Source organism: Triturus cristatus, chromosome 2_2 (assembly GCF_964204655.1).
Source record: "Triturus cristatus chromosome 2_2, aTriCri1.1, whole genome shotgun sequence".
NCBI lineage: Eukaryota > Metazoa > Chordata > Amphibia > Caudata > Salamandridae > Triturus > Triturus cristatus.
In genome coordinates this window covers 1,140,895,681-1,140,909,365 of record NC_140582.1, presented here as the reverse complement: position 1 = coordinate 1,140,909,365, position 13,685 = coordinate 1,140,895,681, and the positions used below count along the sequence as shown (strand labels likewise).

The 13,685-nt window shown below is 42.9% G+C and overlaps 1 protein-coding gene across 2 annotated transcripts in view; it reads right to left on the bottom strand.

Annotated features, from left to right (window-relative positions):
* Window positions 1-4,244: 4,244 nt before the first annotated feature.
* LOC146863253 (progonadoliberin-2) overlaps window positions 4,245-13,685 on the bottom strand; it is a 98,990-nt gene continuing 89,549 nt past the window's right edge. Inside the window, exons 1-2 of one of the 2 annotated variants that reach the window (XR_014978579.1) lie at window positions 7,459-7,644; window positions 4,245-4,550 (exon numbers count right to left, since the gene is read on the bottom strand). Coding sequence is in view for 1 of the 2 variants with exons in the window: in XM_085643350.1 (XP_085499476.1) it covers window positions 4,518-4,550 (33 nt within the window). In the remaining variant the exon portion in view is untranslated. Of the gene's footprint in view, window positions 4,551-7,458; window positions 7,645-13,685 lie in introns of those variants that run through there. The other variant, XM_085643350.1, reaches the window with a different exon arrangement.

Sequence of the window (13,685 nt, the reverse complement as noted above, 5' to 3'; positions counted from 1 at the left end):
TGTTCAATATATAAAACTCTCCATGTTCTTTGGAAACAGCCGATCTAAACCGGCCATTTTAAATAAAGTAAAAAAATAGATGACATAAAAACAACCATTAATTGCAGTCCAAACACAAACGATTGGAAAAAATACATGCACATTGAATGGTACAGAAATAAAAACACAGACTGAAACCCAGTTCCCTCACAGATACACATACAATTACAGACAAGCTGAAAAAGTTCTAAGCTTCGAGAGGCCTGCATTCACACACTCGCCACAGACGCACACACCGAGCATATAACCGAACGCACTCATACACACGCATCACACACAACCCTAAAAGCAGCGTGTTTACATTGTGCCCTATGCGGCTGACACGTTCCTTTTTACAGAAGAGATACTACTGCAGACGATTTACAGGCACCTCGTCCAGACTTCTCTCTCATAAATTATAGACTGGTTGACTAAGGAAACAATTTATTAAAAAAGCAGTCTACCCAGACATCCTTTCCTTCACAAATAAGCCTAAAATCAGCCTAGGAAATAAACTGTACAACTATACAACTTCACTACTCGCAAAATCCTAACCCACCTCTCACAATATCCCCAGCAACATTTTATAAAGTAAGGAACTCTTACCCTAATGCTAACTCTAGACACTGGCAAATAATTATAATAATACATTAAATTTGAAAAAAAGTGAAATTTGGAATTATATAAATTAGGTGAAATCAAATATTTCATTAACCCCTTCAGTGCCCATGACGAGCTGGACTCGTCATGGGCTGCGGTGGCGCTGTGCCCATGACGAGTCCAGCTCGTCATGAACTCCGTCCGCTAATGCAAGGCGCGGCACTGGGCGGGGAAAGGGGCGGGCATCCAAGGGGTTAAGCTATCCCTTAGATGAAACAATAGTTCCCTATGCAATGGTAAACAAAGTATTGGTTTGCCGGGTAGACATGAAGAGACATAGGATGGATGGAAGTATATTTCGATACTGTAATGCTATGCATTGTAGAAAAATGACAGGTTGCTAGCTGGCCATGCGCAGGGGTAAAAGAACCTGCCCAGAACATTGTCTTTTTGGTTTCTGTATGTGTGAGTTCTCCAGCCCTACTGACAAGTCTCTCTTAATTGACATTAAGTGTATTTATTTTGGCGCTGCTTTCAATCGCATGATAAACGAAGTTTCAGTCATCCGACTTCGGGAAAGCAAACTTTCGAACTTCCCCGATTGTTTGCTTAATATTCTAAACTCGACAAATAAGCTATTGCGTTTTCCAGATCCAAACGAAAAATGCTTGGGAGTGCAGTGTTACTGCATCTTCTCCAAGAACTCCACGTAGATCAGAGATCAGTTCTGGGAATATTTCAGCATTCTTAACATCTCAATGTCCATGTTTCTTGACTCGGCAGTATCTCTCACGAATGGCAATGTAAACACAGTCAGCTTGACAATACAACTATACAACTTCACTACTACTCGCAATACTAGCGGGAGAGGGGAGGAGGTCGCCGGGGGTGGGGGGATTACAATTTTAAAAAGAAAGCTAAACTTTAGCTTACCAGACCAGGTCCGGACCGCGCGGCGCCTCTCTGCTTCTCGGCCGGGTCCCGTTGGCGCCTCTTCTAACTTAGCAACAGGCAACAGCACTGGTTGGCAACCCCTCTAAGCCAATACTGACGCTGCTCCAGCAGCGCCAGCATTGGCTTAGAGCAGGGTGACTCACCGCCCGCCTGCCCATTAGGAGACCGAGGTTTGAGCCTTTGCTCAACCCTCGCTCTCCTAATGGGCATGCGCCAGCCACAGTAGACAGTAGTGCGCATGACTGGGCACGGAGCGAAAATTCGCCTCCTTCACCCAGCATGCGCACTGCTGCCTGCTGTGCGCTCTGCGCCACCCCTGGTCTGCTGCATGTATTGTCAGTCACTCAGCAGCATGACGTCGGACCGCCCTCCCCCTTCAGAATATGAAGGGGGTGGGCAGTCCGAGTTCATGCTGTCTGCTGACTGTGACTGACATGATTGACGCAGAGGGAGCTGCCGGTGCGGGCGGCTTGTGGGGCAACGCCCCAGCGCCCTTAATGGACGCACCGCCACTGTTGTATAGAGCCCTGGTTGCATTGCTGTACATTGTGATTACCAGTTGCTTCGTTTGATTTCAGGTGCACACATGAGATTATTATTCATTGTATCATTACTGTGTTACATGTGTGTATTGTGCTTTGTGTGCTCTTTTTGTCAGTTATATTTATACTGGAAATATATTTAATATTCATGAGATAGTATTAAAGATATTCTATAACACACAACCTTGGCTTGGCATTCATCCGACATTGAAGCTGTGATCATTGTGTCCCATTGAACCTGGACTCACCCCACCCATCACCACTATGTTCGGCCTTGGCTGCTCGCCTGCATCTGCTCAGCTAGTCAAGGGAGCTTAGGCGAGGCCCTCTTTCCATTGCAGCATGGCATCTTGAGGACTGATAACCAGGAACACTAAACCGTCCCCTTCAGGCGAGATTTGTTGAACTCTGCCTGACATGGGCTCTCCGCTGAATCCGGCTGTCATCCCCTTCTTCCACTTTTCTGACCTGGTCCCCTAACTCTGACTTCTTTAGCCCAGGAAATTTGTGCTGCATTACTTTGCATCAAGGGGGCGTTCTATGGGTGTCACATGATTGCTCCAAAGCAACCACGCATGACTTTTGACGGAGGCCCTTCTCTACTAACAATAGGAGACAGGGTTTTGCACACAAAAAATAGCACCACTTTGAATCGGGCATAAAAAAGATTTCTCCTTACTTTTCCCACTTTCCATATGTGCTCCACTGTACAGTACACATCCGAAGTGGGAAAAGTTTTAAGGTTAATCTAAACATAGTATTTTATACTGGGTGAGTACCCTTCCGGTACAAAAACCTATACTAGACATGGTGCATACACCTTTGCACTGAGGTGTGTGGCGCTAGGCAGCCCTACTGTGCGCCAGCCACTACTGAAAGAGCAGGATTGTTGCGTATCTTAGTGGACATGGCACTTTCCTGCTCTCTCCCGCAATGCAGCAACTTTGATTACTGCACTGCATAGTGTGTAAGTCTGGGCCGAAATGTCCACCAAATTGCATTCCAATTGAGTGCCCTTCTCCATATGAATGAGAGCATCTTGTTTGGCACCTAAGTGAAATGTAGGTGTGCCACAGGATTACTGCATCGGGCACATGTTACTATCTTTTAAATGTTGGACAATAAAAGTATGCAATCTTTCGGTCTAGGAGCAGGGCCAGCAGTGATTTGCATATGGCTGGTCTTTTAGAGCTATAGTAGTGTGCAAAATGATAGACTGGAATGAAACCCTGAATAACTTCCAGGGGCTTAGATTAAAGAAAGCATTCAAGCCATCTCTTTTACAGGCCACCCAAAGCTATAATAATGATGTGAGCAGCAGGAATCATTCATTTATATTAACTGATTAAACACTGTTTTTGTTCATCTCAAAATTTGACAAATAATGTCACCATGTAGTGGACTGTCTCTAAAGCCGGTGCTGACATTTAAGTGCCGGTGCCGAGCACAGGAAACCACCGGCTCAAATTAAGCACCGTGCGACCATGGGCCTACTTTAGATTTCAGTTCACGGGTTACTCTATCACAACGGTTACGGATAACCCGGACTCCGAAATATAAATCTCATAGGATATCATGGGATTTATATTTTGGCAGACAGGATATCCGTTACCATTGTGACAGAGTAACCCGTCCTCCGTGATCTAAATCAGGCCTCATGTATCAGGGAGCCACCACTGTGCTTTGTTGATAAGGCACCTTGGTGTCCATGTGGGCCCCAAGGGATGCCCTGTTGCAGTGGGCAAATGCAGGGTCTGTCAGGCATCCACCGGGTCACGTGGCGGCCAGTGTTGGTCCTAGCCCTCACAGGTTTGACAGGGTTTCCTCCTCCGACAGGCATCAGAATGGGGTTGGGCAAGCTTGGCCATGGGGTACAGAGATGGCAAACCCAGGGCCAAAAGCAGTTGCAATGTTGAGGACAAGCACATAGATGTGGAATTTCCCTCCAGTTTCCAGTACTTAGGTTTAAAAACACACAAAAGTAAATGGTAAGCTTTCCCTTTAGATTATCCTCCATTACTGAAATAAAATTAAAAAATTGTATGAAAATAATTAAACTTACAGAATACAACCGATAAGCATAAAAAAGACACCAACCTACTTCTGTATGTACCAAAATAAGGTATTTTATTCAATCCAGGGGAATTACAAATCACAATGAAAAACAGCTGATCCAAGAGCTGGGTGAGTGATCTTCAAATTCAGCCCAGGTTACCCCAATCTTCAGACCTTGCATATGATCCAGCTTCAAGTGCAGCCAATGAGGCTTTCGTATGGACCAGCTGACATATCAGACATGTTGGAAGAGAAGATGCAGATTCCCAAAGAGTGTGATCTGAGTGTAAAGTAGAGATGCTGTGGCACATGTTTAAAGAGTCTACAATTCACAGCATCTTGCCAATTCTATCGCTGCATCCGCCTCGCGAGAAGATCCGCCTGCGGAGAAAACAAAAGTAGAAGATGCATTATAGTATATAGCAAAAGGTACAAAGATCACTGTAACCATATTATATTAGCTCAAATTGTAAGGAAACCCTGGGAAAAAGAAAGGTAAGTTCACTAACAAGGAGACCAGTATATTATATCTGAAGACCTTGAATTTGTATCATTCAGTATTGAGTTTCTTGCTCAGTGGGAGTGAGTTGGGCAATGCAGTGCTGCACACAATAGGAAAAGAGAAACATGGTAAATAAATATAAATATCATAGCACATCAGTTGAAGTTGTAAAAAGATACTCAAATTATGTTGTATTATGTTTATATTTACTCATGAAGAGGCACGCTAGGAACCATATGTATATTCATGAATGTTGTCATTGTTAATCACATATGCATGTTACACTATACTAATTCAACACTAATCCTCTATGGGTCACGGACTCGCCGAAAACGCCCTTCGACGCCTCGTCAGGGGTACTAAGCACTATACAAATGCAATTACAATACAATACATCTGAATGTTGTTTCCTGTTTGTGTGAAGCCTCACATAGTATTGTATTAGCAGAAAATGTTTCACGACCATGACAGGCCCAGGAGCTTTAATGCACCTTGTAGTACATTGCACATTTTCAGTAAGTACACCTCCTTTTCAACCACCTTTTCAAGGCTGACAATAGAGGCTGGATCTTGTGAGAAGAGTTAACATTTGTGTATATGAATTTCTCCCCTTCAAGGCCGTCCTGGGCCTCCTTGCGGGGAAGAGCCTCACACTGGGCACTAGATACGTTTCTGCTGAGAATCACAAATTCCTGTTGGCGCATAATTCCACAACAATGTCTTCTAGCAAGAGCCTTGGTCAGTTGAAATGACATAAATGGTCTCTACCTATATTTTACCTCCAGCATTGATGATATTCTTAGAATCGTTGGTGTCCAGGTACCCGTGTTGTTAAACGCAGACAACTCGGTCCGACTGGCTCATATACCTAACACCGCGCGTTGCTAGTGGGTCGCTTCGTTCTTTTTATGAGTAACCTTATCTGGCTACTAACTATGGCATGTCACAAATCATGGCTTGCGGGCCTGGTAAGAAGAATTACTATTAAAGGCCAGTCCTTGGTAGGTGTCAGAGAATTTAGTTACCTGGGAATTAATTTCAACTCCTCAGGTATGGGGCACCCTCAGGTTACCTCTTGTCGCTTGACGCTTAGCAGAACGGCAGGAATTGTTTTTAAATGTGCCAGTCCCACCCTTACAGGTAAGATTTGGCCTTTGTTAGAAATATAGAATGTTTTTTTTTTAACAACAGATTTTATTGATTTTCCAAGGTGCCAAATGAGCGAGATCCGGCAAGCATTATACATGTAAAAGGCATTTAGTAGAAGGTCTTGGCACCAAATATCATCCCCAAGAAGGGTCTGCAAACATCAGACCAGAACCTCCATCCCCCAACCACGCCCCACACACCTTACGGAAAATAGAAGACAACATTATGCAAACATGCCCTTTTGCCCCTGCGCAACACTATGGCTTTAAACCGGTGAATTGCTTACTACTAGCCTGTCGATCGGGTCCCAGGAAACCGGAGGCCCCAGGAGGGATGAATCAATGCCTCGATATGTGACCCAGCCCACCCCCATATCTTCCTGTGCTTTTGCGGACATCCCGTGCCTGAAATACCGCCACTTTAGCCGACAGGCATCTATCCATGGCTTTTTTCCAATTACCTATACCATTACCAGTGGTGTGCAATGTCACACTTGGCAAGTGTAAGAAATATATAATGTTTAATGCATTCCTGGGGCAGTGCATGGGGCAGGGATCTGGGGTTGCCAAAATGCTTCCCTACTCCAGTCCGAGGCAAAAAAGCATTTGTCAGAAGTTTTTATACCTTCCTCCAACAGCTTCAAGCTATATCACTCATCTTATATTATTATGTAAATCTGAATTTTAGAGATTGTATTTTACTGATCCGCACTTTTGCTGCCTTATGATTTTTTCCTTGTTGACACATCAAATGTGGATTTTGATATCAATAAATCCACATATGTGGTAAACGGTTTTAACTGTCTTTTATGGCCTGATTGGCTGAATAAAGATTTTTTGAATTTGAAATGACATCTGTGTTTGGTCTTGAGCTTCGCTGCCTGTTATTTTGCATTAAACGCTAGTTGGACGTTAGGCTTCTCGACATGTTGGGTTTCATTTTTAACAGAGTGCAGAAGGTGTCATGAGTCCTGAAGAAGCATTGATACTTCAGCCAGGGTAATGATACTGGACAACAATGGAGCAAGGAAGCCTCTAGGATAAGCAGGTATTGTGGAGGTGCATGTTGGGAGTCTCACTGTCCGGGCAAGACTGCTCCAGAGTCTTAGATCATACTTTGAGCCTGAGGGGATAATTTAGAGTTTGGGGGTTCTGTTCAGAGTCATAGGATGCAGTGGAATTACACAGGTGCAGCTTCAGATTTCTTCACTGGTGTAAACCTTTGATATGACAGCCCATCTTCCAGAGGGCTACCAGGTCACTGTAACGCATACACCCCCATACAAGGCATGGCATAAAAAAAAACAACATGGCCTTCACCTGCGAGGAGAAAACTCTGTACGCATCATGGCCATTGAATTTTTCTGTCTTTTGTAAGCAAACTTTGCAGAAACTGCGGAAGCACTTCCATAGCCTCCATTTACCTGGCAGGCAGGCCGGCCAGGGAGAGGACGTGTTGTAACAACCAAAGCTGCCGACTTTGGAACTGGGGAACCGGGATCACACCCTGTGATCCTGGACATATCACGTAATCTCCCAGTCAAGTAGTTTCTGCTGTGCGGATAGAGTGGTAGGGTGTGGGGGGTTGGAGGGGGATGAATGACAAAATGAATACAATTGTTTTAAAAAAAACACTTACCTGCTGCATCGCCGCTCCGCGCCTGGCCTGACTGCCGAGGATTTGTACTCCCAGTTAGACCGGGAGCCTGTGCCTGCTCTCTCCAACCCGGCAACGCAGCTCGGATCTGAGAGAGCTTCAGTGCAAATTGCGGTTTGGCCGGCCTCAGACAGCCAACCCGACCCTCATACGCACTGAATAGCAGTGCAACCATTCCTCCACCAGCCTGTCACCCCTCCCCTGCCCCGCCCCTAAGCCTCAGCTCCGAGAGCAAAAATAAAACGATAACAAACAAAGGTTTATTACCGTTTTACTTTTCATTTTTTGGGCTGCTGGCAGGTGGGGCGATGCTCCTGTGCCATAGCGGAGGCGCCGCTGCTGCCTCCTGTACCTACCAAAGATGAGTGTGTCCTTGTGGAATGTAACGGGTGCTCGTGTAAGGCGCTCCAATACCTGCGGGTCGAGTTTGCGCTATATGAAAACACTGCAAAACCACCAGGCTGTAAATGAGCCCCGAGTGTCTCCTTCCTCTGTTTACCAATCGTGTTTGATCATTCCTGGGCTGGAGTGGGGTGGCTTTGGAAGGGTTTGGGGATGGAGAGAGCTCAACAGGGATTCATTCTGCCTAATAGAAGGAGGGCGCTGTGTGCTTGTTTTTAAGGTACAACAGCTTTTGGATAATGGAACGTGGTAATATTGTGCTACATTTTAGGTAAAGAATGTCCGAGAACGTTAGCTTGGTTCACTTGTTGAATTTGTCCAATTAAAGTTAAATTTACCTGCTAAAATCTGTTGCAAACCAGCCTTGGGAGGGAGAGTGCAACCGAACTGAGAAGTGAGACCACCGACTTGGAAGAATTCCCATCCCTGGTGAAATCCCGAGGAGAGCCGGCTCCAGTGTTGTCCTGAATATCTGGGCCTGAAGCCGGCTCCAAAGGCTAAGGAATCCAGCCTACTGCTGACCCTACAAGGACAAAGAGGGTCACAATCTGTCCAGACAGAGCATCCCTGCTGCTTGGAACCTCTCACCTGAACTCGGAGTGCGTGAAAGATCCGATGGACAGAGACAGCTGCATCCATGGCGAAGAAAAACAGCAAAATAGTTGCCACAAAGTTCGTAAATTTTGGAAGAACTTATGGATCTTACGTTGGAAACGGGGTTTGACATTTTTTTTTATTAATGGAGAACAGAGACAGTGCCAAGCTCACCTGAAGAACCGTTGGTGGTTACATTTTCCTGGTTTGACCTGTTCAGAGCTTTTCAGCACAATGTTTGAGACTGCTGAGGGGCCGTAACTATATATATATATATATATATATATATATATATATATATATATATATATCCTGCTCAGCTGCAACTGGGAAGCGCGGCACGCTGAAGGCGGGTGCTTCAAATGCGGAGGTGCACCGCAATCTCTATTAACGCTCCATGACTCCTTCAGGTTTCCAGGAAAGAATCGAGCACTCACGGGTAAGTAGTATGGCAGCTTCGTTTATTTCAGAGGAGTAAACAACAGACGCGTTTCGGAGCTAGTGCTTCCTCAGTGTTGTTACTAAGTTCATTGCAAGCTACATCTTATATACATCATTCAAAATTAAACATAGAGGAGGTCAGAGGGAACAGCGGTCCGGGATATTTGGGCGCCATCTTTAAAGGGTCAAAAAATAATGGTTCAGATACAAACATATATGGGTATATGATCATGGATTGGCTGTGAAATTTAAACAATTAATGTTTTTCGAAATACATGAAACATTTCATCAGTGCAAATGCAAAAAATAAAATTATCACATTGGATATGTTTCACAGTACAATCTCTTAGTTATAAAGCCGTGGATCGGCAGTCCGCCTATATCAGGCGATTTGTGACCCCGTAGTAGGTGCCAGACAAAACTGTTCATTTGACCATAATTATGCAGTTGTCAGTATTTCGCCGTGTATCGGCACTACTGGCTAATAAGTCAAATGGTAAAGAACAATCAATTTAGAAAAAGGAGGAATGGTGCAAGGAAAGAAAAAAGGTAAGGGAAAAACAGGAACAGAAGAAAGAAGATGCGACACATATTTTTCGAGAGTCAATGCTAGACAGCATATTCAGATAATACACATTGGGTCACAATCAAAATTGCAGTTGATAATTAGTAGGTCAAGTATTTCTGAGTGGCAATGACTCCTGGAGTATCTATTATCTAGGTCCCTAGATGTACAATCAGTTCTTCTCCTGAGTTCAACCCATATGGGGTCTTAGTTTGGAGATCAATTATATACCTTGACTCCAGTCGCCTTAATCTTGCTACTCTGTCCCCTCCTCTGGCATGTGCCAAGACACAATCAATCGCAAAAAACTGCAACAGATCCCTGTTGCTGTTATGTTTTATAGCGAAGTGTCTCGCTACGGGATAGGTAAGATCTTTTTTCGCTATCGCCCGCATGTGTTCCAGAATTCTGAATTTAACACTGTTTACTGTACTTCCCACATACATGAGCCCGCATGGGCATTTTAAACAATATACCACGTATGGTGTTTGGCAAGTCAGAAATTTCGAGATGACTCTTTCTTTAGGCAAGCCCTTAACATTGTAGTGAAATACTCTTTTGCTAAAGGCGCAGGCTTTACACTTCCCACAGGGAAAAAAGCCCTTCATTTCTTTTAAAGTGCCCTGTTTGCGGGAAATGGGGTCTAGATGGCTGTGTACCAGGTTATCTTTCAACGATCGAGCTTTTCTGTATGTGATTTGGGGAGTCATTGAAACATCAGACCCAATAATAGGGTCAGTTTTTAGTACATGCCAGTGTTTTCTGAGGATAGACCTCAACCTCAATGTGTCACTGGAGTAAGTTGTGATAAGCCGAAATTGGCCTTCCGTAACTTTCTCAGATTGTTTGGTTTGCAAAGTTTGTTCCCTAGGTATTTTTCTGACTCGTTCGAGAGTGTTCTCTAAAAGATTCGTATTGTAACCTCTCATCTCGAATCGTTTGAGGCTGCTTTCTGCTGCTCTTTCAAAATCACACTTTCTTGAGCAATTTCGTTTTAATCTAAGGAGCTCGCCATATGGAATGCTATTTTTCAGTTTTTCAGGATGAGCGCTAGAGGCATGAAGGATACTGTTCCCTGCTGTGGGTTTGCGATAAAGGTCAGTTGTTAGTTTCCCTGATTTTACTTCTACCTTCAAATCTAGATAGTTTACTGCCACTAAACTAATCTCCCCTGAGAAGTGTAGATTCACAGTATTTTCATTAAGGTGTTGAATGAAATCATTTGCTTTGTCCGTGGAACCTCTCCAGATTATAAAAAGGTCATCGATATATCGATGCCAAGATACAATCTCCTTTGTCCAATCTGAATTTTCAACGCTCCAGACCACCTGCTCCTCCCACCAACATTATTCAGACTAGATGAGTGTACAGATCACCGCATCAATTACAAAGTAAGATAATCCTTTAACATCTTTTTTGTGAAATTTTTCAAAATGTCTGGCGACTGGATATGTCCGATCGCCATTCTTGATAGCCCTGAGGTGTTGTAAAATTCTCTCATGCACCTCCAATATTGTACTGCCCACGTACTTCAGGCCACAAGGGCACTGTAGCACGTAGACAGCAAAATCTGTTTTACAGGTGTACTTGCCTCTAATTTTCTTGGAGTGTTTACTAAAGCCTGGTTTGTACCTTTCTGTATTTACGCCATGTGTGCAAGCTTTGCACTTGGGGCATTTTACAAATCCCTTGCGTTTTGTGAGCCATGTCGTTTTTTGTTGTGGTTTGCTCATAGTATTTTTCACCAGGGCTTGTTTAAAGGATTTCACTTTGCGGAATGTGATCTGGGGTCTCCTTGTGACAGATTTACCTAAAATGGGGTCATTCTTGATTAAGTGCCAATGTTTATTGCAGATGTTCCTTAGTTTTTCATGCTGAATGCTGTAGAACATCACAAATCTACACTCCTTGTTTATTTCTTTTTCATCTTTTTTTGTTGCTTTTTTATTATTAAACAAGATTTCTTCTCTTTTCTTTTCATTGGTTCTACGCATTGCATCTCCAACCCAGTTATCAGGATACCCTCTAGCTTTGAACCTTTTTTCTAAGATTTTCATTTCTTTTTCCAATTCCTGTTCACTACTACAATTCCGTTTGGTTCTTAGGCATTCCCCGTAGGGGATGCTCCTTTTTAATTTTACCGGGTGGAAGCTTTTGGCATGTAGAATTGTATTACTAGATGTGGGTTTCCTGTAAAGTTTGGTTTGTATTTTCCCATCTTCTATAAACACTGTTACATCTAGAAAGTTGACACTCGTCCGGCTAATTTCACTAGTAAAACTTAAATTGAGGTCATTTGTTTGGAGATTATTTATGAAAGATTTCGCTTGACTTTCCGTACCTTTCCACACTACAAATAGGTCGTCTATGTACCTGCTCCAATGCATGATGATTTCTTCCCATTCTTTGCTGTATTGGGCCCTGACCTTTATAAAAATATTTAAAAAAATATTTAATATTTATATATATTTCATATTTAATTCACAGTGTATATAGCTGTATCGTAAAGAAAAGTTTGTATATATTTTATGCAGTTGTTCTACGCTTGTTTTATTCAATATCAAATGAATTTTAATGAATGCGTAATTGTCACCTACCACGTGCTGCTTATACGTAACAGTTTCAACAAAGAACTACAAGTCTGTCTTCCAATGCACTTATTTTGTAGTTTAATTCAATCACGTGGGTAACAATGTAAAAATGGCCGCTTGCTCAGATTTCATTTGTCAGTGAACAAGAGTGCGTGGCACTCGAAACGCGTTTGGCATAAGTGGCGGAATAAAGATTTTGAAGGACCACACACGGCTTCGTTTTCCTTCCAAGGATCGAGAAGGATTTGTTGAAATTTAACAGGACCCGCTTCTGTGGGGTCCTCCCGTAACGAAGCGACTTCCGTTGTGGAGGAGGCAGTTTATACACAGAGGACGTTTTCCTAATATATATATATATATATATTTATATATATATATATATATATATATATATATATATATATATATATATATTATCTACTGGTGGTCGCCAGTAGATAGTTATAGTTAGGAGCGTGTTTCCATAGGAAATCTGAAAATTCTATTTTGAATAACTTTGGCGCCGGTTGACGAATCCTCGCGAAATTTTTAAAACTAATGAGGCGCTCAGCTCCTACCCTGAAAGTCTCGGGGTGATTCGTCAAGCGGGGCTGAGAAAAAAGGGGGGTCCAAAACGTGTTTTCCCCATGCATTTTACCATAGGACCTTTAGTCGAAGGTACAGCCCGAACGGCTGAACAGAATTACTTGAAATTTGGCAGAGAGGTAGTCCTCAGGTCAGGGAAGTGCCTTTTGCAGGTCTGGTGTCAATCTGTTCAGTAGTTCCTGAGAAAATAGCATTTAAAAACATATAAATATCTATAAGCGCGCACCGTGCGAGCACCCTAACGTGCGCGAGCGTAATTCTGATTGGTGGTTACATGTTAGTCAACGTTCGAATCGGTCGAAATCAGGAAGTGTCGGCCGCCATTTTGTTTGTTTTCAGTGTGAGAGTGAAAAAGGAAGGTGGCGAACGTGAAAAGGGGGCAGGGTAGAGAGTTCCTGACCCCCTAGCCTTTGTCAGGGGGTCCCTGAAGGACCCCGAAGGCAGAATTTAAAAAAAAAAAAAAAAAATTTTTAAAAATTGCGGGGGTGCGCGCACTGTGCGCGCACGGTGAAAAACCAAAAAAAAAGAAATAATAATTTTTAATACGTAGTTTATTGTAAGATACATATATAAAAAAAATAATAATACATAAATAAATTAGCATTTAAAAAACCGTACAAATTCACTGAAAAAACCATAGGTTTCACACACGTTATAGTTATGAATTAGCATTTAAAAAACCTTGCAAATTCACTTAAAAAACCATAGGTTTCACGCATGTTATAGTTAGGTGGATATTTCACTCGTGAAAAACCAATGAAATTCCCCCGTTATAGTTAGTTCAGATAACTATAACTCGCGCGACCGCCACTCTATCACAAGGATGATGTCATGAGTGATGTCATGAGTGATGCCACTGACCATGTCATGAGTGATGTAATATGTAACGTCATGAGCAGGATTGCGGGCGCGCGAGTTATAGTTCAATGAACTAACTATAACGGGGGAATTTCATTGGTTTTTTACGAGTGAAATATCCACCTAACTATAACATGCGTGAAACCTATGGTTTTTTAAGTGAATATATATAT